At 46.1% G+C, this 25969-nt stretch overlaps 1 protein-coding gene and 1 non-coding gene across 8 annotated transcripts in view; both read right to left on the bottom strand.

Moving 5' to 3' along the window:
- Nucleotides 1-3440: 3440 nt before the first annotated feature.
- The window catches only part of AZIN2 (antizyme inhibitor 2), a 44196-nt gene continuing 21667 nt past the window's right edge, over nucleotides 3441-25969 (bottom strand). For 4 of the 7 annotated variants that reach the window (XM_073902972.1, XM_025856288.2, XM_073902973.1 and 1 more), the window contains 4 exons: nucleotides 12790-13004; nucleotides 10061-10195; nucleotides 6344-6472; nucleotides 3441-4380 (listed from right to left, as the gene is read on the bottom strand). In XM_073902972.1, coding sequence (XP_073759073.1) covers nucleotides 4293-4380; nucleotides 6344-6472; nucleotides 10061-10195; nucleotides 12790-13004 — 567 coding nt within the window. In that variant the 3' untranslated portion in view covers nucleotides 3441-4292. Of the gene's footprint in view, nucleotides 4381-6343; nucleotides 6473-7319; nucleotides 7769-10060; nucleotides 10196-12789; nucleotides 13005-25969 lie in introns of those variants that run through there. The other 3 variants (XM_073902970.1, XM_073902971.1, XR_012381303.1) reach the window with 3 other exon arrangements.
- LOC112812416 (U6 spliceosomal RNA) lies at nucleotides 23589-23693 on the bottom strand. Its single transcript, XR_003205275.1, has one exon. It is a non-coding gene; the product is annotated as a U6 spliceosomal RNA (small nuclear RNA).

The following is a 25969-nucleotide window of genomic DNA, read 5'->3' on the forward strand; positions in this document are numbered from 1 at the left end:
AGGTAGGCTAAAGGTCCTGTTCTGGGAAGTTGTTGGCAACTCCGAGAGGTGCAGTGATTTCAGCTGCATGAGTGATGGCGGAGAGTTGTATTGAACCAGGGTTATGGTTTTGCCAAGAGAATACAACAAACAGAAAAAAGACAAGATTGTTGAGGGTGATCGTGAGAGAATGATGCTAAAGTTTGACCATGGAATTTAAGCTGGCACAGGAATCTTTAAGTACTATTCATAAGTATTCCAATTCTCCAACCTCACCCCTCCACCTCAACCTTCTGGACTTTGGGTAAAAATGCACTTTCCTATTCACTTGATGTTAGACATGGCCATGTGACTAATTTTGGCCAACTAGTAACAGATCCTAGCTGAAGCATATTTTGTTGTCAATTGACAACAAAACCCTCAGAGTTCTCTTTTCCCTCTGACATAGTGACCAACATGACTTGAGATGTTGGTTTTTCTGTCAATCTGGGTTTCTGACTACGATAAGCAGAGCCCCCTGTAAACCCACAAGGTTCAAGTTGTCTGAGCAAGAAATAAAACCTTATTGTGTTAAAGCTTAAAATGTAAACCTTAAATGTAAGCCTAAAATTTTGGGATTGTTACTCCATTCCCACTTAGCCTATCTTGACTGATATAGCTGGAAGAAAGAACATTAACAGAGAGAAGAAATGCAAAATATAGGATTACTAGATTTCAGTTCCTGGTATTAAAGGATTGGTGGAGTCAGAATAGGAGAGAGAATAACTGGAAAGATATGAGGTGTTGCTTAGAAAGTCAGATTCATGGCGAGGTCAATGGATGACTATGAGTGAGTGGCTGAGATGAAAAGAAGACAAGATCTTTGAAGCAAGAAATGGAGAGGACAGAATGTTGGAAGGACTATCTCTGTGTGTACTGAAATCATTAAAGAATAAAACACAAGCAGTGTTGAAGAGAGTGACAGCCAGATGCTAAATATGGTATTGTTTCTCTTCCCACCAGCAAGACATGGATGCCATGATGGCAGGGACTTTCGTGCTCATTTTTGTGTCCCCAGTGCCTGGAACAGTGCCTAGCACAGAGAAGGCACTTACTAAATATTTGCTGAATGAATGACTAGATGAAGAGGAGAGTAGCACCCCATACACTTTGACAACTAAATCTAACTCAGGGAAGAGAGTTCCCTCCAGTTCTCGCTTCCTTGACTCTATTTTACTGTAGCATTTCTTCCCAAGACCACAGTAGTTGTTTTCTCTTTGTCCATCCTAGAGTCTGCTTGATCTACCTTGTTGTTGCCAGAAGTCTTAAGGAACTACTTTTTAAACTCATCCCCATGGCCTGCATGCTAGCAACTCTAGCTAATACTATCCCCACATTATTACCAAACAGTGACACTGTTCTCTCCTCTGCCTTCTCCCTCATTCCCACACCCAACTCCATTGGCAAATGTCTTCATTTTATTTCCAGACATATCTCAAATTCGTCCCCTGCTCTTCCACCCCACAGCCACTGTCCTGGTTCCGATTCTCATCATCTCTCCCCTAGCCTACAACAACAGTCTCCTCCTAATTTCCCTGCTTCCTATCTCTCTGTATTATCTAGTCAGCTATTGCTGCATAACAAAGTACTTAAAAATTTCATTAAAACTTAAAACCACAAACATATTATCCCACAGTTTCTTTTGGTCAGAAACCTGGTGGTAGCTTAACTGGGTACCTCTGGCTCAGGGTCTGTCACATGGATGCCATCAGGTGTTGGCCATGGCCAAAATCATTCCAAGGACTGCCTGGGGAGGATCCACCTCCAAGCTCACTCACATGTCTATTAGAAGTCCTCAATTCCTTGCTAGCTATTGGACAAAGACATCAGTTCTTTGACACATAGTCCTCACCATAGAGCAGCTCGTACCATGGCATATGTCCTCCCTAAGAACAAATGAAAGCAAAAGAAAGAGAGGGTACCCAAGACAAAAGCCATAGTTTTTGTAATTGAACCTCAGAAATAATAATCCATCACTTCTAACACATTCTACTCATTAGAATGGAATAGAATCAACAAACACAGTCACGGAATCAATAAACACAGTCCGTACTTAAAGGGGAAGGAATCTCACCAGGCTGTGAGTACTGGAGTTCAGGATCATTGGTGACATCTTAAGAGACTGCCTACCACATCCTCTTCACTGCCTCCTAGGGAGCCATGTAAAGGGCATAGCTGACCATTTCTCTTTCCTGCTCAGAAACTTCTGTTGACCTGCTGATACCTCAAGGACATAACATTCATAATATGCCCCAACCTCCATTTCCTTCTCATCCTCCAACCAGTACTCCAGTTCCCAAGAAAGAACTCTAAATTATCACACTATTATTCCTTTGTACAGACCATTTCCCTGGTCTGGAATGCTCCCCTCCACCTCCCCTGACTTTTCTACCTGGCCAACTCCTACCCATCCATCAAAGCCCACTGCTTCTGTCCTAACCCTAGCAGGCAGTTACATCTATCCCTAATCAGACCTCCCTTGGCACCCTGTGCTTTCCACTAACAGCACTTACCAGACCTAATCATCAATATTCCCACTCGTAGATCTCACATGATCTTAAACTTAACATGTTCAGAAGTTCATTTCTTTCTTTTTTTAAGATTTTATTTATTTATTTATTTATTTATTTATTTATTTATTTGAGAGAGAGAGAACAAGCAGAGGGAGGGACAGAGGGAGAGGGAGAAGCAGACTCCCAGCTGAGCAGGGAGCCCACTGCGGGGCTTGATCCCAGGAACCCAAGATCATGACCTGAGCCAAAGGCAGACCCTTAACCAATTGAGCCACCCAGGCGCCCCCAGAAGTTCATTTCTGCTGATTTTCATATTGATAGGATTTAGCAGATGGATCTTGGAGCCTCACCCTCTTAATTGGAGACGTACAGAACAAGTTATTGAACTTCACCATCTTAATGGATGTTATTAAAATGCCCAGAGAGCAGCCATTTGGTATAGGGTCCTACTAAATAGATACATATGCTACTGTAAAGGCAATTATGGTCCCCGCAGGCTTCCGTAGGGCTGGGTGGATACGATTGAGAGGTTCCTCCAGAGTGGGTGAAGATGCTTCCCAGCCTGCCTTCTGTTCTAGCCAAGCTACTTCCTATGGAAGCCTTAGTCTCCTAACTTGTAAATGGAAATAATCTAAGCAGTTGCTATGTTAGCAAGTCAGGTGCAGTTTTAAGTGCTTTAAATGTTCGTTAATTTAATCCTTAGAACAATGGTATGTGATAAGTACAATTATTCCATTTCACACAGAAACTGTGGCACAAAATGTGAACTTGCCCCAGGAAACGGGCAATCATGACAGAACCAGGATTCCAAAACAGGCAGTGAGGGGTCGGAATCTGTCAAAATAACTTCACAGGCTTGTGCAGATTAAATGAAATAAAACGAGTGAGAGGCAAGGGCAGGGCAAGGCACACAGTTAGTACTCTTTATTATTTAAAACGTAAAAACAGCTTGGCCTCCAGGTCAGGAATTCGTTCAAAGTCCCTGATTTTCCGCGTGAACTCATCAGGTGTCTCTCCCGGGTATGAAATGGGTGGGCAGAGAGGACACCTGAGACGAGCCTCCAAGCACCCCACAGCAATCGGGTCCTTTTCCTCTAGGATCCTCCCACTTTGTAAGTGAGGCGGAAGTAGCTGGTGGAAACAAACCCACTTCCGGTGTTACTTCGAGCCTTTCACGCCCGGCGGAGTCCAGGTAGCCGCCTTCCCACGCCGCTTTCGTCCCGGGCTGACCCCTTTCCTGTGCGAGCCCCGCCCGCGGCGAAGGTTCGGTTTTCCATTGGTGGAGGCTGGTAGCTGCGTCGGTCTTTCAACCAATGGACTCCGCTCTCTCTTCCGTTTGGTAAGGTCAGCTCCTCCTCCGGGCCGGCAGAGAGCGCGAGAGCGCAGGGCTCGAAGCCTAGGAGGCTGTCTGGCACGGAAGGGACGTCACGCTACCGGAAATCCGCGCCGCCGCGGCTGGCAGCCGGGCGTTTGAGGTTCCGTGAGGCGGTGGCGGAGGGAGTGGTTTCCGCCCTCGGCGGTCTCGTTTGTTCAGTGAGAAAACTGAGCTCCTTGCACGTAGTCACTCGGCGTGAAACTCTCCCGAGACCAGCGTGCTCGCGCACGACTTAGCAGAGGGACCGCCCGGGGGCGGGGGGGCAGCTGCTCCGCCCTTGGAGCCCCCGAGGCCGGTCTTGCAGAAGTATCTCCGTTTCACAGATGGGGAAAGCGAAACCGAGACAGAGTAAGGTTACCAGCGTTAGTAAATACAATGCAGGACGCTCAGTAGAGCTGAATTTCGGTGTCATCCCTCCACAAGTAACGTCCCTCTGTAAGAATATCCCACGTATTTTCCGAGACATAACGCTTCCTAAAAAAAAAAAAAAAAAGTCCGTCGTTTGTCTGAATTCAGATCTATCCGGCAGGCCTAGGCCAAGCTCACCCAGCTGAGTGGAAGAGCAGAAAGAGCTATTGAGGCACCCTGTATGCCTTCCCGGCTAAGGCTCGCCCGTGTGTCGACCTCACTCCGCCTGCGTGTATGCTGAGGTGGCCTGCGGGGCCCCCAGCCCGTGCCGGTCTGCGGTCGGCCCTCTGCGGGGTCCAGGCTGCTGTTCGGGAGCTGAGCCGAAGGGGCCAGGTGCGCGCCTGCCTCACCTCGCCCTCCAAGCCTGGTGTATTCAGAATACACTAAGCATCTACTCTACCAGGCTCAAACCCAGGCTCCAGGTGACATTGGCAGTTAGGAGAAGCTCCCTGTCTTTGTGAGATTAACAAATGTAGAGAAAAATTACCTTGTGATCAACAGTTCTTTAATACCGGTAGATAGATATACAGGATACTGTGAATGCTTAAGCACTACCTAGCAAAAAGGGAGAGACACCTAAGCAGAGACCTGAGAGAGTCCTTCCTTCAACCTTTATTTATGGGACAGCTATGTATAGAGCAGAGTCTAGGCACTGGGGACAGGCAGTGAACAAATCTCTGCCTTTAAGAGCTTAATTCCAAATAAATAGTATGTCAGATGGTGAGCTTTGAGGTGGGGGGAAGAGTAAGGGTAGCAATGGGTTACAAAATGCTGGGGTGGGAATGTTCCTTTTAAAGAGTGGTGGTCAGGAAGGTTTCACTGAGAAGGTGACATTTAAGCAAAGACCTGAAGGGGTGAGGGAGAGAGATCATGGAGCTGTTTGGGGCTCTAAGGATTTTCAGGGATAATCTTGATGTGTTTCTTACCTTAAGTAACGCTTTCAAGGATCTAATTCCTATAAAATGTGACTCCACCTAACATAGATGGGGGGGCCACTTTGTATGGTATTCAGAAAAGGCCTTCCCAAGAAGGTGACATTTAAGGTGACCCTTTAAAATGGGAATAAGTCAGCCCAGGAACAGCAGAGGGAACGGCAAGGGCAGAGGCCTGGAGGCAGGAAAGAACTCTGTAAATGTGAGGAACTGAAAAGAGGCCAGTAGGCTGGAGCACGGTGAGAGCAGAGTGGCATGAGATGGGAGAGGTGGGCAGAGGCCTCAGGCAATTTCGCTTTTAGTGGCATTACAGTGGGAATCAACTGAAGGGCTTTCAGCAGAGGATGGACAAGATCAGGTTCAGGTTTCAGTATGATCCCTCTGACTGCTAGGAGGCTGTATTGGATAATTTTGCTGGTTGAATTTACACAAGTTTAGCTGCTCATCCCAGAGGTACCAGGAAGAGGATTTAAAATGGAGCAAAGTGTTGAGAGGGAAGTCCCATCCTGTGGCCTTCCCTGTGGTCCCTTTACAACTGAATGAGCTGGCCTGAGCTTCCAAAGGGAGGGATGACACCCAGAGAGGCACAGTCTCCCTCCAGAACAGGCATAGACAGAGATGACAACTTGTATCCCTGGGACCTCCATAAGGTTCCCTGGCGGCCACCAGCCCACCAGCTCTTCTCCTTCTGCCCCTTTTGAATATACTTCCAATTATCTTCTCAAAGATCCTGTCATGTTTCTGTTCCAGAAGCATATGGGGCTCCCTACTGCCTACAGAATTAAGGTCAGACTCCTTACTCTCATTCAAGGTCCTTTATGACCCCACTGCACTGTGAGTTCCTTGAGGACTCATCTCTGCATCACCAGCGTCTGCTACAGGGCATGACCACAGTAAATGCTCAAGGAATACCTCTCAGCATCACTTACTTAGCACCTAATGATGTGCCAGGCTCTGAGCTGAGTACTTTATACCAATAGCCCTCTGAGGAAAATCTACTGAGCAGCTCCATTTTACAGAGGAGGAAACAGATTCAGACAGGTCTGATGCTAGGTTTGTTCACTTGTCCATTTGATATCCGCTTTTTGAGCACTTACTTTGTTCTGAGTAGTGAAGACCTAGCAGTGAAAAAAGTAAAGTTCCTGCTGCCAAGCTCACATTCTGGAGGCGCTGACAGATGATGCACAGAAGAACATGTAATGGAGGGTGGCGAGTGCTGGTAGGTACTGTGAAGAAAAAGAAAACCAGTTGAGGGAGGAGAGAAAGACTGGAAAAGTGCTGTGTTCTAAAGACTGACCAGAGAAGCTTTTGCCTGGAGAAAACATTTGAGTAGAACCGGAAGTGAGTGAGCCCCACAGATAACCCGGGAAGTTCATTTCAGAGAGTGGGGACAGCATGTGCAGGCCCAGCATGGGAAGGAAGGACTCTCTCAGGTCTCTGCTTAGGTGTCTCTCCCTTTTTGCTAGGTAGTGCTTAAGCATTCACAGATGTAGGGAGTGTTTGAGGAATGGAGGGGCCAGTGTGTCTGCGGAGGAGTGAGGAAGGGAGGAGGAGAGGGAATCAGAGAAGTAGCTGGATGAGGATTTTAAGTGTTACTCTCGATGAAAGGGGAGTGGCGGCGGCAACTGGCTCCAGTGCTGAGCAGAGTGGACAGCGGAGGGGCAGGAGGGGGCCAGTCCCTGGGCGGGAGGGGTGGCAGCTTGGTCTAGGAATGGCAGGAGCAGGTCCGTGAGCCTCCCAGAATGAGCGAGCGAGCGAGCGAGCCCACAGGAGAAGCCTCAGGAGGTACAGATGGGTTGTGGGGAGGTGTTGAGAGGAGGGTGGTCCCTTAGGTGTCCCAGGGCAGGATGGGTCTGGCAGAAGCCAACAGGAAAGTGACCCCCGGGGCAGCCAGCATGGCATGCACGTTCACTGCCAGTGGCCTGCTTAGGGAGGCGCTCAAAGGAGGCAAATGCCTGCGCAGGCCGGGCTCCCAGAGACCCAAGTCAGGTTTCCCTGGGGAGGCCTGAGGGCCCGCACGTCCTCCACCTGTTTCATACTCTTCTCTTCACAAAAAGAAATGACAAACCAAAACAACTGAAATGACTGTTTATTATTCTCAAGCCAATCACAGCAACTTCTGTGTGTATCTTTCTCTCAGAAAAGTATAAATTTCACACTCTTGCAGCAAATGGAACATGAAACATTTGAAAGGCTCCAGTGAGGAATCCGTTCAAACTCGATGCCAGCCGCTGTCACTTTAAAAGCCACAGAAGCATCTCCCCAGCAAACCGGCCTGAACCCGCCTCGTTCGGAGGCGGCGACGGGCTAGGCCTGGATCTCCCTGCAGCCAGCGGTCTTAGCAGTGCATCTGCTGCTTTTGGAAGCAGATGGCCAGTTCCAGCACAACCTGTGTTTGCCCTCCTTTCCTCTCCTCCAAAGGAGGAGCATGAGCGGGTCCAGATCTGCTCGGGCATCAAAACGGAAGAAGTCTCAGAAACAGCCTCACGAGGGCTGAGCCCGGCACGGGTAAGATGCAAAACCTGGTGGTGGGTAGCGAAGCAGCGGGCAGTACAGTGACCCTGTCTGCTTGGTCCCCGAGTCTCTTGGGGTCCTGACCTTTCAGCCTGTTTATTGTCGAAGTACCACAAACTAGGCCCAGCCTGGAAAAGGCATCTCTGCTTTTGACAAGCGCCCAGTTCACTCAGAACACGTTGCCTCATGAGGTGACCTCAGAGCCACATGCAGGACCCAGGATTGGCTGAGATGCTGAAACTGGCTGACCAGGTATGATATTGTGACTTATAATAACAGACGTGTTTTGTTTTCATCCCCATTCCTGGCACAGGGATCCTAAAATTTCCTAAGTGACGAGAGCGACAAAGGTGTCTTTTGTTATATCCTACCCTCAAACCCTGGGGAGGGGAGGAGGCTGGAGATTGAGTTCAGTCACTGATGCCAGTGATTTAATCAGTCCTGCCTAGGTAATGAAGCCTCCACAAAAGCCCAGAGGACAGGGTTCAGGGAGCTTCCAGGCTGGTGAACACATGGGAGTGCTAGGAGAGTGATGCCTACGGGGCACAGGAGCTCTGCACCCTTTCTCCAGAGCTTGCCCCCTGCAGCTCTTTCTCTGGCTATTCCTGAGTTACATCCTTTCATAATAAACCAGTAACATAGTAAGTAAAGTGTTGCCCTGAGTTCCGTGAGCCATTCTAGCCTATTAATTGAACCCAAGGAAGGGGGTTATTGGAACCTCCAATCTATAGCTGGTTGGTCCAAACACAGGTCACAACCTGGACTTGGAGATCGGTGTCTGAAGTGGGGGGAGAGTGGGGTGGTCTTGTAGGAGTGAGTCCTTAACCTGTGGGATCTGAAGCTATCTCTGGGTAGTGTCAGAATCGAGTTGAATTGGGGGACACCCAGCTGGTTTCGGAGGACTGCTTGGCAGTGTGGGGAAAAAAACCCCACGTACCAGGCTTACCCAGGGAGAAGCTCAAGTGAAGGTATAAAAACATTCATAATAGTATGTCCAGAACAGGCCAGTCCATAGGGATGGGCAATAGATCAGTGACTGCCAGGGGCTGGAGGAAGGGGGAAGTGAGGCATGAATGCTAATGGGCACAGGGTTCCTCTTCGAGGTAATGAACATGTTCTGGGATTGGACAGTAGTGATGGCTGTGCAGACTCTGTGAATATACTAAAAACCCCTGAATTCTGTACTTGGAAAGGGTGGGTTTTAAGGTCTGTGAATTTTATATTTCAATTTTTTTTAATTACAAAAGAAAAAAATCTTTCAGGTCCCCTGTAGCAGCAGGGGGAACTCTAACATCTGATCTCCTTTGCTAAGCAGCTCACCCCCCGCCCCCGGCCGCCCGGTGCATTGCCTGGGACCCTAGCAGTGACAATGAACTTCCAGTTGAGGGGACATCAGTGTCAGGGCCCTTGGCACTGGAGATGGTGGTGCTCTGTGGCCAGCCCGGCTCTGGCAGTTACTGCCTGAATAAGTGAAACCAATCACCCATATCTGCATTGCTCTTACTGCCTTGCAGACGTGCAAGGACAGTAAGGGTGCAGGGTCTCTTCAGAACGTCTCTGACACCCCTCTTTGCTCTTTATCTTTAGTATGAATTTCCAAAACTGTGTCAGGTACTCAGTTGCCCCCACGTTGCGCCAGGCCTTAGGCGGGGTGGGTTCACATAGAGGCCCCCCACCAGTCGGGAGCTGCAGCTCCAGGGCTGAAGGATGGCAACTCTGACCCCTGCCTTAACCCCTAACAGCTCACTCTTCCTCATGACACCAGGCATAGTGGCCTGTGCAGAGGACAGAGAAGAGTCAGAGAAGCTGGGTGCCGGTGGGAGATGCCCACACTGCAGCTGGGTCAGGACTGAAGCAGAGGGCATGGGGCCATCAGTGTAGGGTGGGAAAGTCTTGGCCCTGGCCTAGCCCAGGCTGCTTTGTGAATTGAACTGCTAGATTCCACTGGAGTATTAAAAAAAACCCTAAATATTTATTTGCTTCATATTTACAAAGGTGGGAAGGAGACCAAGGGAGACCCCAAGAACACCCCCACACCTGGCTGACCAGGCCCCTTGCGCTGCAGAGGAAGCAGACACAGCTGGAAGGGACAGGATTTATGTTGCATACTTGAACTACAGCGAGTGTAAGACGGGTCCTATTTACAGGGCAGAAACACTACAGGTGGAGCGTGGGGGGCAGCAGAGTGAGCACCAGAGTCCTGGCCAAAGGGTGCCCCTGCCTGCTGCCTTCCCCACGTCTCCCAGAGGCATCTCTGCGGCCCCACTGGAGTTCTCCGGGGGGAAACGGGGTCCGCTCACATGATGCTCGCCGGGGTGAAGACAGGGCCCACGCACAAGGTGTCCGTGATCTCCCAGCCACAGGACAGAGGCTTGCACATGCCCTCAGCATCCTCCTCCTGTTCTGCAGGCAGCAGCTGCCCTCGAAGTGCTTCCCTGCGGGCGAGAGAGGGGCACTGGAGGCAGCCAGCATGGGGCCCACAGGCCAGGGGCTCCTGAAGGCCCCTGCACCAGAAAAGCCAGCCCGCTCTGTATATACGGTTCCCACCTGGCCCCAGAGCATAGCCTCGGGCAGGAGCAGGGGTGGGTCTGCTGACCTCTTCCCCCACCGCTCTCTTGTCCCCTGTGGGCCCCCCTACAACAAGGGAAAAGGAACCCACATTTATTCAGTACTTACTACAGGCCACACATTGTGCCAGGCACCTTACTTACAGCATCTAATTGGGTCCTCCCCCAAACCATGTAAGGGCATTATTATCCCCATTTTACCAATGAGGAAATTGAGGCCGAGAGAGAAGTGACCTGCATAAGGTCACATCCCTAGAAGGTGGTAGAACTAGGATTCGACACGACTCTCTCAGTCCAAAGGCCACAGTCTTTATATCCCAGGCTTAGGACTTTAAAAAAAATCCTCTCCTGCCCCCCTGAAGAATCCTACAAACCTACCTACCCGGGTTGATAAATGGCCCCACCGTCTGGCCAGCTGCTCAGCCACAAGTCCAGAATCTTGTTCCCGTGCCCAGTCCATCCCTGCCGAGCCCAGCTCCTGAACTTCCTTAGTCCTCTCTCCATTCCCAGGGCCACCACCATCTCTAGCCAGGGCTACACAGTCTCCCTGCTCTGCTCCTGCCTCCTCCAGACAATTCTGGCCCAGGTCCATTTTTCCAGGAGGCGAATTCCTGCGCTTGAGCCGCCAGCAGCTTCCGTCTGCTCTCAGGCCCTGCCCAGCCCAGGCTCCCACCTGCAGGAAGGCTGCCCTCCTTGCTGATGTGTACACTTCAACAGCAAGTCAGTGGTCAGGCTGTTCTTTCCGGCGGGAGGCTCCCCAGGCCAGGCACCCTGCACCCTCTGTCTATCTCCTTATCTCTCAAAATGGGTTGGTCCAGTTTCTTAAAAAGCATCCATGACAGACTTCCCACTGCCTTCGAGATCAAGTCCAACCTGGGCCTCCAGGGTCCTTCTCCATCCAGCCTTCTGCACAGGCCACTCCAGCCAGATGCAACTATTTGCAGTTCTCTGAATGAACGGGACTCAAACCCCCACCTCTTTCAGCCTGGACCACCCCTGTCAGCCTTCCTGCAGCTGGCTGACACCTCCTAGCCCTGACCACCCCTCCGTACCCCGCTGTCCCTCGCTCCCCAGTGACCTTTCAGCTCTCTGCACCAGAGTCTGTGTGCGAAGGTCACCACGCCATCTTGGGTTCTCTTGTCCCCCGGGACCGGGCCCAGAGCCAGGCTCTAAAGCAGGGCGTTTGGGCGGGACGCCTTTGATATGGGGAATTTCTGGCACAGCCATTTTAATACATCAAAATGTTTTGTTTCTAGCAATGAATAAACGGACTCCCTGCACCTTCTCTGCCAGTATTTGCTTATGATGGAGCAGGGATGGTCTAAGGAGGCCTGTGTGGTTGGCTTTTTAAGTTTGGTTCAGGCCTTGTCACAACACCCCTGATGTCACGATGGCTGCATCAGCCCAATCCTGTGCCCCCCGCGGGGAGTAGCCACAACAAAGGTCTGTTGACTGGATGAATGAAATGCGACTTTGAGACTGAGCCCCATCAGGCTGGGGGTTGGTAGCATTGTTGGGGAGCAGGGTGCTCAGACACCCAGCATGTCCCCCAGAACACAGGCTGCACTCACTCCTGAGGCCCAGCATAGAAGTCCCATCAACTGCTGCTGCCCCTGCAGGCATCTCCAGCCCCAAGAGGGGGCTCATCACCACTGACCAAACCCCTGTCCTTGTGATAGCACGATTCTGTGCAGGTGAGAGGAGATGACTGACAGGCCAGACAGGAGGGTTCAACCAAAGTGACTTCTGTCTGCCTCGTGCCCCTCTTGGCTTACTGGATCCCAGCACTGGCCCAGCGAGGCAAGCGGGGTGAGTGTTGTGTGCGTTTCCTAAGGAGGCTCAGCCAGCAGGCAAGTCTTTCCCAGGCCACAGAGCTCAATCCACGTCTGCCCTTGTCCTCCCTTATTGCCCCCAGTAGCCAGAGCGGTCTTTCTAAAATCCAAACCAGACCATGTCACTCCCCTGCTTCAAATCAGTCCATGCTTCCCACTGCTCAGAGCCCTTCACTTGGCCTTCAAGGCCTTTCCTAGAGCCAGCCCTGCTCCCTCTCTAGCCACAACCAACCTCAGGTAGTTTCTTGAAGATAGCATGCTCACTCCCTGTTCTTTCTGCCCGGAATCCCGTGCTGCCTCTTGCTGGCTAACTCCCATTCATCTACCATCTTCCTTCCTCTGGGAGGTCAGTCTGGGCTCTCAGGTTCCACAGCCCGCCCTCACCCCCCGCTATTATCAGGAGTGACTGTCTGCTCTTCTGTGTCTCTCACAGGGTGCTGAGCTTCTCAAGGGAAGCTCTGTCTCATTCATGGCCACGGCCAGGTGCCAAGCGCAGGCCTCACTTGGAATCAATAGCCAAGAGCTCCTTGTCAAACTGGATTACATGGAAACCAGTCTCAAATCTCAGATTTCCCTTGTTCCCTGCCTGCTCCCTTCTCCCCCACTCCCTTCTCAGCAGGGCCCCCTTACCAGGCCACCCGGGACATGGCATAGGTGACTCGGCAGGTCTGAGTCCCCCCAAGGGGGGAAGCCATGCCCACGGTGTAGGCGCCCATGTTCTCAAAGACCAGCCAGTCCCCTACGTGTAGTTGCGGCAGCCACAGGCCCTCAGCCACACGGTCACGGCCATCGGCCACAGGGCCCCACAGGCTGCTGCTGTACAGGGGCTGCTCCGCGGATGATTTCTGCAGGAGAGAGGCACAGTCACATTCAGCTTTCCTGGGCACACGGAGTGCAGCCTCAGCACTCCCTCCCTCAAAAGCTTTCCATGGCTCCCATAACCAGTACAATAAAGACTGGAGGGGCCTTCTAGCCTGGCATTTAAGCCCCTCCCACTTCTCTACATTCATTGCCTTGTACATTCTGAAGCCACAATGCCTGGTCTTCAATCCAGGCTCCAACATTTACTAGATATGTGACCTTGGGCAAGGTACTTAATCCCTCTGAACCTCCGTTTGCTCGTTTGTAAAATGGGAATAACTATAGTACCTACCTCGTAGGGTCACTGAAAGGATAAACGAGTGTATGTAGGGCATTTAGACCAGCGTCTGGCACATGACAAGGGCCTAGTAAGACAGCGCTATCATTATTGTTGTTATTGTTACTACCTCTCTGCTTTGGTCTTCACTGGCCTATCTGCCACTTTCCAGACCCTGGGTCTGTCCACACCTCTCCAGCCCTTCCCCCTCCCTCAAATCCAGCTTGGCCTCTGGGCCCAGCCCTGGGGCTTCCTCTTCTGTGAAGGCCTCCCAGATGCCCTCTCATTCCATGCCAGGCCCCGTCATAGGAGCCAGAAGTACACAGGTGAGGTAGACCCCCCCCCCCCTCAGTCTGGGGAGGAAGATGGGCCTCCAACAGATAAGCACAGGGTGACCTGGCAGAGGTCACAGAGGAACCCATGGGGTAGACAAAATTCCTCCCATTTCAGGAAAACTGAGGCTCTGAGAGGTTATGTGACTTGCCCAAAGACACAACTACCAATTACATAAAATTAAAATTTTTTTCTTAAATGACTTAAAAATGCAGAAAAGAAATCTCTAACACCGACCATTTGCCGACAACCAGTGCAATTTGTCACAGTGTGGGATTCTGCCAGGCAGGTCCTAGAGGAGGAGTCCCAACTGAAAGATGGATATGAAGGAACCCTGCCTGTGCCCTTTAGTCCCCTTGTCCATCCCCACTGTGCTACTGTGTTCCAGTCACTCCCTCTGCTCTGGGCTCCCAGGGAAACCTCGCTTCCCTTCCCCCAACCCAGCCCTCCCCCTGCTCTTCCCTGAGGGGAACTCCCACCATTCCTAATTTCCCTTTAGATCTCAGCTACAACAGCTTCATGAAAGCCTTTCCTAAAGCTCCATGCTCCCCCCAACAAGCTTAGCCTTCATAGCGTTTGTCATAATTTATAATTAGGTATTTGTGAAATGTACCTGCTCAGGCCTGTCTTCCCTGTCAGACTCTAAATTCCATGACCCCAGAGATCATGACCATCTTGTTCACCCCTGTCTCCCCCATGCCTAACAGTCTGGCATAGAGTAGGTGCTTTTTTGAATAATGTCTTTCAAGTGAATGAATGAATGAAGGAATGAATAGGAAATACATGAGTGATAGAAAGAGAAAGAACCAGAAGAAAGAACGGAAAGAAAGAAAAAAAAAAGAGGGAGGGAGGAAGAAAGGAAGAAGAGATTAATAGAAGCCATCTAAAGAGTCTAGAAGGAGGTAGTGGAGAAGACCAACAGGGGAAAAAGAAAGTGTTACAATACCATAGCCAGCAGCAGGGATGAGTAAAATTGAGAAAGAAAAGCCACAGATTGCATAAGCAGAAATAATATTCATGTATATGATAAAAAGCTAATAAGCCATTAGTCTCAATAAAGAAAAACATGCACATATTAAAGTAAAATATTAAAGCTATCCATATTCATTAATTGAGTCATTCAACAAATACTTATTGAGCACCTACTATGTGCCAGGCTTCAATCTAGGAGCTGGGAAGTATGTATTCTGGAAAAGGGAGACAAATACATCCTTGTTCATATAACTTAACGTTCTTGTTTATGAGCTTTCTGTTAATAAATAAAATTAATCTCAGTTGCTCTGAATTATTTCCCTTAGCTCCACTTCTTAAAAAGCATTAAGCTAACTTTTAAAGCTTTTCGGGGGAAATGCTATACAAATGAATCCATGAGGATCCTGAGAAAAGAGGTTCCAAAGTTTTTCCACAATAAAGTAGAAAGAAAAGACACCCTTGCATTATAATAAGAGTTCTCTTACTTCTTATTAGTGGCATAAATAAAAATCAGTGGAAAAAAATTTTAACTTCACAGGAAATAATGCAAAGCTACCCTTTTGCTATTTAAAGCCCCCCACCCCCACCCCTTGGGATGCCTGGGTGACTCAGTCAGTTAAGTGTCTGCCTTCCGCTCGGGTCCTGGGATCGAGCCCCACATTGGGCTTCTTGCTCAGCGGGGAGCCTGCTTCTCCCCCTGCCTGCAGCTTCCCCTGCTTGTGCTCTCTCTCTCTCTGATCAATCAATCAATCAATCTTAAAAAAAAATAAAGCCTCCCCTTCTTTAAGAAAAAAGTAAACAAAAAAAATCTGCAAAATAAATATTCCAAAGGCATGTGGCAACAGGCTTATTAAGTCTTAGCTCTTTCTAATGAGTGTGCAAACTGAGTGGAAATGGACAAGCCCCTGTAAAAATACAAGCTGCCCAATCTGCTACCAGGCCCCCTCCCTGAGAGAGGGCAGGGAGTTTACAGAGCATGCCCACCATTGCCTCACACCCCATCTGGGAGGCAGCTGCAGTTCCCATTTTACAGATGAGAAAAGTCAGAGGATGGAAGTGACCAGCTCTAGGTTCTGGAGGTAGTTAGTAGCAGAACTCCCGAGTGGTCCCAGACAAGGGGCCTCCTAGCTGCACCAACTGGCTGCCCTCCTCAAACAGGCCCAATGAGTGAGTGGATCCACACAAGAAACAAGGTCAAACATTTAAAATATCTTCTGGCCCTGATGGAGTCCTTAAATAATTCCCCAACTTTTTAAAGAATAAGTCAATAATCCCTATTCTACATAAAGAGCACAAAAATATTTTAAAAAGAAAAAAATGGAGTGAACCAGGGCAGCACACAAAAAGGAAAGAAAAAAGAACAAAAACATATGGACAGAATTTAACTTGTGAACATACAGGAAAATCTGAAATGAAACCGTAACTAACCAAATCTGCATTCGTAGCCAAAGATTCACCTTCAGTGATTTACCTCTATATGGAACAATATGGACAATTTACCTCTTTGGAAGACAGGAACAATATGAGCAAGGTGACCCCTGGCTTCATAATATGGAAAATATAAATCTACAATTCAAATCTAATTTTCCCAGTACATGTCAATATGGCATTCAATAGCCTATAGCATCTATTCCTGATTAAAACTACAGACAAAACAAAGTCAAACCCTGCAATGCAGAGAGACTATTTAAAATAAAGAGGCAACTCTAACTTAATGGAAATACATGAGAATGGCCTCATTTCAGAACCAGAACTAACCTTGGTAATTTAAGTTCAGCCCTTCATTTTCCAGATGAAGAAACGGGAGAAACAAAGTCAGAGAGATTAAGTTAACTTGCCTAAAGTTACTCAGCTACTATATGGTAAAGTCAGGACTCCAACCCATGTCTTCTGACTCCCAAGTCTGAAGCTTTCTGTTATCATTCCTATTTTATATATCATGCTATTGGGGGGGAAGAAACAAAAAGGTATAATATATAGAAAATGAAAAAAATATATATTGCAGATGACATGTTTGCCTACCTGGAAAATCCAAAGGGAAGGGGTAGTTTTGGGGGGAAATCAGTGAATCTCAACATGCAAGCCATTGTCTTAGCTCAGAAACACAGGGAAATGTTTCCATTCACGATAGTAATGAAAGCATTATATTAAATTCTTGGATGTACTTGAGCCACAGTAACTTACTCAAAGAAAATAAGAAAACCTTAATGAGAGAAATAAAATACAAGAGCTCTACCTCTCCTAGCTGGAAAAACGTAATACAGCAAAAAAGAGAATTCTCCCCAATTTAATAAATAGATTAAGTAGGCTACTACTAATTAAAATCCTCAAGATATTTTTCTGAATGTTAGAAGTGGCATGATAAAAGAATAAATGTGAGCCTATCAAAGAATACTAATAAGCAATAATGACAGACTCAATTTTTGTTAAATATTTAATTCCTACAAAAAATATTTGTACCACATGTAAGATATAAAGAATAACAATAAAATGAATATCTGTGTACCCACCACCAGCTAAATAAATATAAAATTTCCAAGATCTTTGAAACTCCCATGTGGTCCACCCCAATGACATGCTGCTTCCCTAACCCCTCCAGAGGTACCCATTACCCTGAATTTTGTCTTCATTATTCTCCTGCTCTGTTTGGTACAATATTTAGTACACTTTTGAAATTTGTGTAAAATGAAATTATAGAGTATGTAATCTCTGCAACTTGCTTTTTTTGTTGTTGAAACCCACATTCCCAAGATTCATCCAACTGATATATGTAGCCATAATTCACAATATGCTGCATCGAATTCATTATATGGAACACACCGTAATTTATTTATTACCCTGCCAACAAATGTTAATGTTGTTTCCAATGTTTTATACTATAAAAATAGCTCCTGTGAACATTCTTATATATCTCCTCAAATACACATGCCAAGAGTTTCTTTTCAATATATATCTAAGAACTTGCTGGAAGGTAGGGTATACACATGTCTAACTTTATATGAGTAATGCCAACTTGTTTCCCAAAATAGAAATAGCAACTCCTACCTATCAGTGTCTAAGAGATCCAACTACTCTATACCCTCACCAACTCTTGATATTGTCATGCCTTTAATTTTTTTCTAGTCAGTAGAAAATGGTGTCTCCTTTTCATTTGAATTTATGTCTCCTTGATTACCAGTGAGGTTGAGTACTTTTTCATTTTCTTTTTTTTTTTATTAAGATTTTATTTATTTATTTGACAGAGGGAGAGACAGCAAGAGAGGGAACACAAGCAGGGGGAGTGTGAGAAGGAGAAGCAGGCTTCCCGCTGAGCAGGGAGCCCGATGCGGGGCTCAATCCCAGGACCCCGGGATCATGACCTGAGCCGAAGGCAGACGCTTAATGACTGAGCCACCCAGGCACCCCAACTTTTTCATTTTCTATTTGGATTTCTTCTTCTGTGAACTGCCTATTAAAGTCTTTTGTCTGTATTTCTATTGCTTTCTATTTTTTACTGCTTTTCTTCTTATTTTCTTAAGATGGTTGTGTAAGAATCCTTCATACCGGGTCATGATCTCGGGGCCCTGGGATCGAGTCCCACATTAGGCTCTCTGCTCAGCAGGGAGTCTGCTTCTCCCTCTCACTCTCCTTCAATGTGCTCGCTCTCTCTCAAATAAATAAAATATTTAAAAAAAAAAAGAATCCTTCATAAAATCGTGTACTGATCCCTTATCCAGTTGTATATGTGTTTCCATATTTTCTCCCAGGGTGTGATTGCCTCTTTCCTTTTGCTAACAGATGAACAGAGGCTCTTCATTTTAATGTATACAGACATCAGTCTTTTCCTTTTTTGATTTGTAAGAGATTCTTTACTGTTCTTCCCTGTTTCAAGGTCAAACAGATATTCTCCTATATGTATGTCTGGGATTTATATTCACATGTGCATTGAGATAGGGATTCAACTTCATTTTTTGCATGTGGACAATCAGGTGTCCCAGGATCATATATTAAACAATCTCCAGTGATCTGCTTTGCAAGCCCTGTTGAAAATCAAGTTTCTAGATATATATGGGTTTTTCCTGTGCTTTAGACTATGTTCTTTGTCTATTTTTTTATGCTGATATCTAAAATAAACCATTTTAATTACCTTCAATGTTGGCAATTATATTATCTACTTATATAGATACATATTTCTATTACATATAATCTATTATCCATTACATTATCTATATTTATTATCTTATGGTTACTCTAAACATTTACATTTTAACATGCGTGCCTAACTTAAAGTCTAAAATTAATCAATATCTTCCTCTCAGTTAAAAAACTTAGAACACCAGCTTGGTTCCTTTACCTCCCAATTTATATTCTGTTGTTGTCCAGTGTTTTAGTTGATTTTATTTGTGGCAGAGGCTGCTAATTGCCTACCCCAGCAATTCCAACCCTCCATTTTTGCTAGGCACATGACCACCTAGAATAAAGACCATGTTTGGTAACTTTCCTTGCAGGTAGTTATGGCCGTGGGACTAAGCTCTTAGCCCAAGGGCTATGGGATAAGAACTTAAGTATTATGTAGCTACTTTCAGGAAGTTTCCTTAAAAGACAACTGGCACATGGGCTTCACCTCTTCCTTCCTTCCTATAATGGCTGGCACTTCGTGTTGTACCTAGCAAAACGAGGCTGACTCATCTTGCTAGGTACAACTGGAAGCAATGTGGTTCCACATGACTTTAAACCACTATACCAGCTCAGAATTGCCTGTATCCAGACATTTACATAAGAGTGAAATAAGCCTCGATATCTTGTTCAAGTCATGTATTTGGGATCTGCTACTCACAGCTGAGCCTAATCATAATTGAAAACTTTTTTTTAAGATTTTATTTATTTGACAGAGAGAGGGAGAGAGAGAGAAAGGGAGCACAAGCTGGGGGAGTGGCAGAGGCAGAGGGAGAGGGAGAAGCAGGCCTCCTGCTGAGCAAGGAGCCTGATGTGGGGCTCCATACCAGGACCCCAGGATCATGACCTGAGCTGAAGGCAGATGCTTCACCGAATGAGTCACCCAGATGCCCCTGAAAATTGTTTTTAACCCCCATGAATTAAATGTTATTGGTGGTGGTGGTGGTGACAGTCGATGATCCTTTGGATGTACCCACATATTTAGCTATCTTTGGTCACTATTCCTTCTTGCAACACACACCATCCCTCTGGAATCATTTTCCTTATGCCTGAAATATATCCTTTGGATTTTCTGTTAAGGAAGCTCTGTCTCTCAGTATTTGCTTGTCTGAAAATGCCTACATTTCATACTCATTCTTGAAAAACATTTTGCTGGATACAAAATTCTAGATTGATATATTAAAGCTGTTATTCCAGTATCTCCTACCTTCCATTGTTATGGGAGAAAAGCTCTAAGTCTGTCATTCTTCTACAGGTAGTCTTCTATCCGTCTCATTAGTCTCACTAGTTTTAAGATCTTCTCTTTGTCTTTGGTGTTCAGTTTCACTAATGTGTTGTCTAAGTGTGGGATTTGTTGGATTTCCTAAATCTGAAGACAGGTCTTCCTCTCTCCCATTCTGTTGACTCTCTGCCAGTTATTAACTATTTGCCTCTCAGTCCCAGTCCACGCTTCTTTGTCTTGCTTTGTGGTACTGGAGCTGAACCCTATAGACATTCCTTCTTTGCCAGGTAGCTCTATGTTAGGCTTTGTCAACAGAAGTTGCTAGAAAGACATATTAGGAAGAAGAGACTTGCCCTCTTCCAGTGTGCTGTTTCCTGTGTGGCTTCTATGGTTCAGCATATGAGGGTCTGGTAGCCTTCACCTCAGTGGTCCAGTTCAGCCTTGGCCCACACCCTCCAGCAAGCTTCTCTTCCACTCAGCAGGAGGCTGCCCCTATGGTCCAGTTGTGCTGGGCACCCTCTGACAAGTTACTTTGCCACTGGCAGGGTGCATGTCTCCGTGACGGTCACAGCCTTTCTTCAAAGGTTTCAACCTCAGCCTTGGAGGGAGGAGCTCTCCTCTAAGTTGCTTCCTTGTTCACTCTCCCTTACCAGCAGTAGTAATTGCTTTTGCAATTAACCACCTTTAAAGTTGACAATTCTTTATATTAAAATTTCCCTGCTCAAATTACTGGTATGGTTTCTGTATCCTCATGCAATCTCTTCCTGAAACTCTAATTAGACATTGTGTCTGATGTATACTCATTCTGTCTGCCATTTCCTGTGCCTTTCTCATTTTTTATCTCCCTGTCTTTGTGCTACATTTGCATCCGTTCTTTAGGTCTATCTTCCCATTCTCTAATTTTCTCTTCAGCTGTCTCTAATAGCTTGCTTACTCTGTGCACTCTTTCAATTGTCATATTTTTTTATTTTTAGAAGCTCTATTTAATCCTTTTAAAAATCTGCTGGAGAGGTGCCTGGGTGGTTCAGCTGGTTAATCAGCCAACTCTTGATCTCAACTCAGGTCTTGATCTCAGGGTCATAAGTTCAAGCCCCGAGCTGGGCTCCATGCTGGGCGTGGAGCCTACTTAAAAAAAAAAATCTGCTAGATCATATTTTTATATTTGCTTATTCTTTGATCACATTTTCTTTTTTTTTTTTTAAGAGAGAGCACACAAGTTGGGGAGAAGGGGCAGAAGGAGGGGGAGAGAGAATTTTAAGCAGGCTTCAGGTCCAGCATGGAGCCCGATACAGAGCTCAATGCGGAGCTGATCTCACGACCCTGAGATCATGACCTGAGCCAAAATCAAGAGTTGGAGGCTTAACCAACTAAGCTACCCAGGTACCCCTTGGTCACATTTTCAATTTCTTATTTCTTTAAACATTGTAAACATTCTGTTTTATCTTTAACATCTGATAATTCTAACACATGAAATAATTGCAGGTCTGGTTTGCTGTTTAATACTTCTGCAGGTTTGCCCTCATGGTGACCTGGTTCTTTGTGTTTTGTGATTTTTGACTGCAAGCCCATGTACTTTGGCACTTTACTTGTGAGAATTCTTAGAAGTCTAGGCTGAAGAGTTCCACTCCAGAGAGATGTTGTGTTTGCTTCTGCAAGATAAAATAAATTCTAGCCATGAGGCTTTTCAGACAACACAGTTAATATGAATTTGGACAACAAACCCAAGAAAAGGCTAGCTTATGGCTATAAAGTCTCAATTTTATGCCCTCTTCCAACCACTACCAAGATCTAAAAGACATGGGTTTTTGTGGGGTTTTTGTTTGTTTGTTTGTTTGTTTGTTTGTTTGCTGTCCTCCTCTGTGAGATAGATGTTTTTCTAGTTTCCCCTTACACTAATGATTATGTCCTTTGGGGAGGTTCCCAGCTTTATGCAAGGGATCGTATCAGACTCCCCATCCTGACTGAGCCCCTAGGAACCCATGCAGCTATCAAAGCTGAAGATCAATGCCACAAAGGTTCAGCATACACACCCAGAGAGAAAGCCAGTTTCAGAGTTAGGTTTTCTCTCTGGGTTAATGAATTCATTTACCACATATTTGAATAGTCACGATTTTACGTGCTTGGGACACACTAGTGAACAAAGTAGACAAAGTCCTTGTCCTCATAGTGTTTACAGTGCAGCAGGAGGGAGGCGAACAACGAAATAAGGAAGTAAATTATATAGTAAATTAGGAGATAATAAGTGGTACTGCATAAAAGAAAGAACAGAGCAGGGGGAGGGGCAGGTAGCAGGATTAAATAAAGCATAGGCCTCACCGAGAAGATGACCTTCAGGAAAAGATGCAAAGGAGGTCAAGGAGTGAGCCTGGGTGGTACCTGGAAGAAAGGTGATCCAGGCAGAAGGAAAAGCTGGTGCAAAGGTGCAAAGGCAGGATGGTGCCTGGGGGAGCTCGAGGAACTGCAGGGAGGCTGCCATGACTGATGGGATGAGCAGGAGGGGGAGTGGGGAGGGAGGGAATCAGAGAGGAGACAAGGGCAGATCACAAAGGGCCTTAGAAGCCCTCGGAGGACTTTGGCTCTAATTTGGAGTGAGACGGGAGCCAGCACAGGGTTTTAGGCAGTTTTAATAAAACTAGACATGATTTGACTTACATTTTAAAAGAATCCCTCCGGCTCGTGGGTGGAGAATAGGCTGGCTTTTACTCTAAGTGGAGATGCCTGCTTTCACTTAATTTTGACCTCTGAAGGATCCCCCGCTTTCTTGTAAGGCCGGATACGGTTTCCTTTGTTGCCAGTGGGGAGGCTGTTCAGAGTATCTAGACTGCCACGTTGCTGGGAATAGAAGGCACCCTACTGGTTTTCTAAACACAGCACAGAGCTATTGCCCAAACGCTACGGAATATGCCGAACAAAGAAAAACAATATCAAAAGGACAGAATAAAGGCAAGAGACGGAAAAAATAAAACTAGTGTACACTGTGGCAAAGCAGTAATCAAACCAAAGGCGTTAGAGATCACTACTTAAGAATTCTTAGGACAAGACCTACCCAGATCCACGCTTGACAAATGCTACTGCAGTACGCGCAAAACAGAGTCACACTTTGTCAACACCAACCACTAGAATAAAACACAACAGCAAGGAAGAAAGCCCAATCCTGTCAGCAGAGAGAGAGGCTCCGCCCAGAGTGGAGTGATGGGAGCTTGTACTCTGAAATTTGGTTCCCAGGAGTCTTATAAAACTCCTGGGGTACTTGCCCCATCTGGGTCCCTCCCCACACCCAACTCTACCTTGCATTTATAAAGTGCCATTACACAGTTACTAAATTGTATCTTTAACCCTAAATATATGTCATTTTAGACCACTCAATCAACATTTAAAGTGTTTATATATTAAAAAGTCCACCTAAATATCAGTATTTAAAGAAGACCACATCTCCCAATATGTTTTTTTAAAAGTTAAAAACAATGTGTACTATGACACGTTAAAAAAAAAAAAGGAACCAAAGTAAATTTTAACAATAATCATCTCTGTATGGTGGGATTAAGGGATCACTTTATATCGCTGTTTGTACTAGATTTTCCCCAATTAACATTCCCTCTCTCTCTTTTTTAATTTATAGGACACTTCACAAATTTGCATATCATCCTTGCACAGGGGCCATGCTAATCTTCTCTTTCGTTCCAATTTTAGTATATGTGCTGCTGAAGCAAGCACTACACATTCTATTTCTACAATAGAAAAAATATGTATAAAATAAAGGAAATCTATAACTCTCAGAGCACAAAAGGTAAAGAGGGACAAATTCCCTCACTATTAATTGCAGAGCACTTAGTGAAGACACATGATAGTATGTTGAAACTTCTATGAAAGAATAACAAAGAATCACAAAACTAGAATAAAACCAACAGATTGGCAAAAAAAACTATTTGTATCAAATACTATATGAAATACACACACATATCCATATGCAAGCTTATCTTCATTTGTAAGAAAAAACTCTAGGTAAATGGAAAATACAAAAAGATATTGACATCAAAGGAAATGAAACAATAAACAAAATGCTTTATCCTTGTCAAGAAGACAGAAATGAAAGAAATACTGAGGTACATACCATTTCAGATAAATTAGCCAACAAGAAAAAGTCACAGCGTGCACTGCTAGTGAGCTTATCACAAAATGAGCACAGCTGCTAACAGTATAGACTGGGCCAAGCTTTGAGGAAAACAATCTGGCAATATGTATCAAGAGACCTAAAAGTGCTCATATCTTTTTACTTGGTAATCCTATTCTAGAGACTCATCGTAAGAAAAGAGTTTTTTAAAGGGAACCCACTTTCAGTGTGTAACTTGAGCCAGCCATGCAAAGAGACTCACAAAGTGCATCCTAGGCAGAGGTAATACTCATGGATACATGAATGAACATAACCAAAAATTAGCAATGTTCAGGGCGCCTGGGTGACTCAGTTGGTTAAGCATCCAACTCTTGGTTTTGGCACAGGTCATGATCTCAGGGTCGAGGGATCGAGTCCTGCATCAGGCTCCGTGCTCAGCAGGGAGTCTGCTTCCCCTCTCCCTCTCCCTTCGCCCCTCCCCCCTCTCTCTCCAATAAATAAATAAATCTTTTAAAAAAAATTAGCAATATCCAAATGCCCAGTGATGGGAAGATTTTATCTGGAGGCAATAATTTTATAGGAAAGTAGTTAAGAGCTTGTTCTCCGGCGACACCCAGATAATTGAAGACAAATAAGCCATGCACCATATCCCCAAGCAGCTCCCATGCTGCAGTTTAAAAATTCTACCCTTCACTAGCGTGCAAACTTTGAGCAAGTTGCTTCACCACACCATGCCTCAGTTTTCTCATCTGTAAAATGGGTCTGATAACAGTATCCACCATATAGGATTATTATAAAGATTACATGAGGGGCGCCTGGGTGGCTCAGTTGGTTAAGCGACTGCCTTCGGCTCAGGTCATGATCCTGGAGTCCCGGGATCGAGTCCCACATCGGGCTTCCTGCTCAGCAGGGAGTCTGCTTCTCCCTCTGACCCTCCCCCCTTTCATGTGCTCTCTCTCTCTCATTCTCGCTCTCTCAAATAAATAAATAAAATCTTAAAAAAAAAAATAGAATGACTTCTTAAAAAAAAAAAAAGATTACATGAGTAATGCCATGTAAAGTGCTTTATACAGCACGTGCTACAGTAAGTACACGGTGCCTTCAGCCGCCACCACTGAGCATGAGGCTTGCAGCTATGCACCACACGGTGTGTCTGGTGAAAGAGGGGTGACATTATGGATAAATTAGGGTAGAAGACTGCAGAGCTTCTCCCTCCTTTGTTCCTTTAAAATTTTAGGTTGCTCCCATAATTTTTAAAGATTGATTCCATTCCAACATAAAGCACCTACTATGTGCCAGGTCCTGTACTGGGGAAACAGCTTCTGCCTTCAAGGGGCTCACAGTATAGTGGGTGATCCATTCATTCATCATTCATTCAACAAGTAGTTATCCCGCACCTACTTATGGACCAGGCGCTGCGCCAGGTGCTGGGAATGCAGAGGTAATGAGTAGACAAAGTGGCTGCCCCCACAGAGCCTGTGTGCTAGTAGGGAAGGCAGATGATAAGCAAGGAAACAAAACCAAATAAGAATAATTACAGATTCTGGCACATTATGAAGAAAATCAACACGTTGACAATATTATCTCATGGGGAGAAGCAAGCCCCCTTGAAAGAGAGCAGTCAGGAAAGGTTTCCCCAAAGAGGTGACATCTGACCTAAGACATATCAGAAAAGAATAAGGAAATCACCTCAGGAGCAAGGGGAAGAGCATTCGGGCAGGTGAATACAATGGTCCGTAGGGCTGAAGGAGCTTAGGTGTTCCAGGAGCAGAAAGGAGGCCACTGGGACTGGGGCAGGTGAGTGAGGGGCTCGGTGGGGACAGATGCAGCTAAAGATGTGGGCAGGAGCCTTGCCAGCCAGGGTGAAGCGTCTGGATTC

This window comes from Callorhinus ursinus, unplaced genomic scaffold (assembly GCF_003265705.2).
Source record: "Callorhinus ursinus isolate GAN/ISIS: 27379988/994484 unplaced genomic scaffold, GSC_fseal_2.0 scaffold18, whole genome shotgun sequence".
Classification (NCBI taxonomy): domain Eukaryota; kingdom Metazoa; phylum Chordata; class Mammalia; order Carnivora; family Otariidae; genus Callorhinus; species Callorhinus ursinus.